Source organism: Crocodylus porosus, unplaced genomic scaffold (genome assembly GCF_001723895.1).
Source record: "Crocodylus porosus isolate Cpor-Errol unplaced genomic scaffold, CroPor_comp1, whole genome shotgun sequence".
NCBI classification, from domain to species: Eukaryota; Metazoa; Chordata; order Crocodylia; family Crocodylidae; genus Crocodylus; species Crocodylus porosus.
This window is the reverse complement of record NW_017728899.1, coordinates 828,367-829,901: the sequence shown is the minus strand read 5'-3', so window position 1 is coordinate 829,901 and position 1,535 is coordinate 828,367. Positions and strand designations below refer to the sequence as shown.

Below are 1,535 nucleotides of genomic sequence, written 5' to 3'. Positions count from 1 at the left end.
ATCCCAGCAGCCAGCTCGCAAAACGGCTATTCCAGCACAAGCACAAGTCACCTGGGTCTTACTATGCTTGATTTCCCCTATCTCCCGTTTAAAAAAAAAAAAAAAAAAAGTTGTCTTCAGTCCTGTCTTCATTCACGTTTCACATCTTTCCCTTTGCACTTTGTGAAGATGCTTCCCCATGTGTGGCTGGGGGCTGTACAGCACAGAGCCTCTGCAGGAGCCCAGGCTCCATCTGAGAGCCGTGTCACTCGGGGATTTTGAAAATCTTGCCCTTTAGGAATTGGACCAAGCTTGCTCCTCTTTTTGGAGATGGCAGAGGAACTCTCTGCTATGCTGAGAGCCAGGGCACGGGGTGAGATAGACCTGGGGTCTGGCCAAATGTCCTTATCAGCTGCTTTTAAGTCATGTCAGGCTGCGCTTCCCAGTGGGAAGCCTGAGTCAGCAGCAGCAGGGCCCCCGACTGAGCCTGTCCCAGGAGGAGCCCAGCTCTCTCAGCTTCCCTCGCCTCCAGATCCGGGGGTGCCAAATGCTGCGCTCAAATGCTGAAGCCTGCACCTGTCATCCGAAACTCCCTCCCCGCTCCCAGTACGTCCCCCCCCCCCAAGGAAAAAGGGCACAAGCCTCTGCCCCCTGGGACTGGGTATTCTGCTTCTGCTGTGCCAGTGCTCCCGCCTTCTGCTCCCTGCTGCGCTCTTGCCTGCAAAACATACGCAGGCCCCGATCCTGCCATCCAGGCGATGCGGGTGGCTCTTTGTGCCTATGCAGAGTCCTCTGCAGTCGCTGTGGACCCGCATGAGCTCAGGCGTCTGGCCGCAGCTGTGGCTTGCAGGTGAGGGCCCTGCCTTGTGCACCAACCCTGCTGCGACCCCGGGACCTAGGGACGGCCTGTAATAAATAAATAAATAAATAAATAAATAAATGCCTGGAGTAAGCAGAGGGGCAGTGGGACCCTCTGAGGCCAGCATTGGATTTTATCATGGCTGTGGTGCCCTGAGAACAGCTTTCCACAAGCTCATGCCACGCTCGAGGTGACTGTAAGTCTCTCGCACTGATTTCAAAGCTCTTCTGACAGCTTGGGGTTTTTTTGTTCTTTTCCAGGGCATGCCTTTTACAAGTGGCTGAAAGGTAATGGATTTGACTGCTTGGTCCGTGGGGGGTTGGACTTGTGCCGGTGGGCGGTGGCTGGCAAAGAGAAACATGCTTCTGTGTGTCTCTCTCTAGTGATAAGGGAAGGAAATTTCCAATCTATGTTCCTTGATTTTTTTGTTTTTTTTTAAACTCTGCCTTTTCCCTTCCAGGTGTGTGCGTGGAGAAAAGAGCCTTCTACAAACTCATCTCGGGCCTGCACTCCAGCATCAATATCCACCTGTCTGCTCGGTACCTTCTGCAAGGTGAGTGACTTTATCCATAGACTGGATATAAGGAAAAACTTCTTCACGGTTTGTGGGACCACACTCTGGAATTGACTCCCAGCAGGGTGGTGCAGGCACCTACCCTGGAGATCTTTCAAAGGAGACTGGACGCACACCTTGCTG

General features: G+C 53.2%; 1 protein-coding gene across 1 annotated transcript in view; it reads left to right on the top strand.

Annotated features, from left to right (window-relative positions):
• ERO1A (endoplasmic reticulum oxidoreductase 1 alpha) overlaps positions 1-1,535 on the top strand; it is a 26,504-nt gene that overhangs the window by 17,124 nt on the left and 7,845 nt on the right. Inside the window, exons 8-10 of the mRNA XM_019556592.1 lie at positions 715-829; positions 1,061-1,125; positions 1,299-1,391. Coding sequence (XP_019412137.1) covers positions 715-829; positions 1,061-1,125; positions 1,299-1,391 — 273 coding nt within the window. The remainder of the gene's footprint in view (positions 1-714; positions 830-1,060; positions 1,126-1,298; positions 1,392-1,535) is intronic.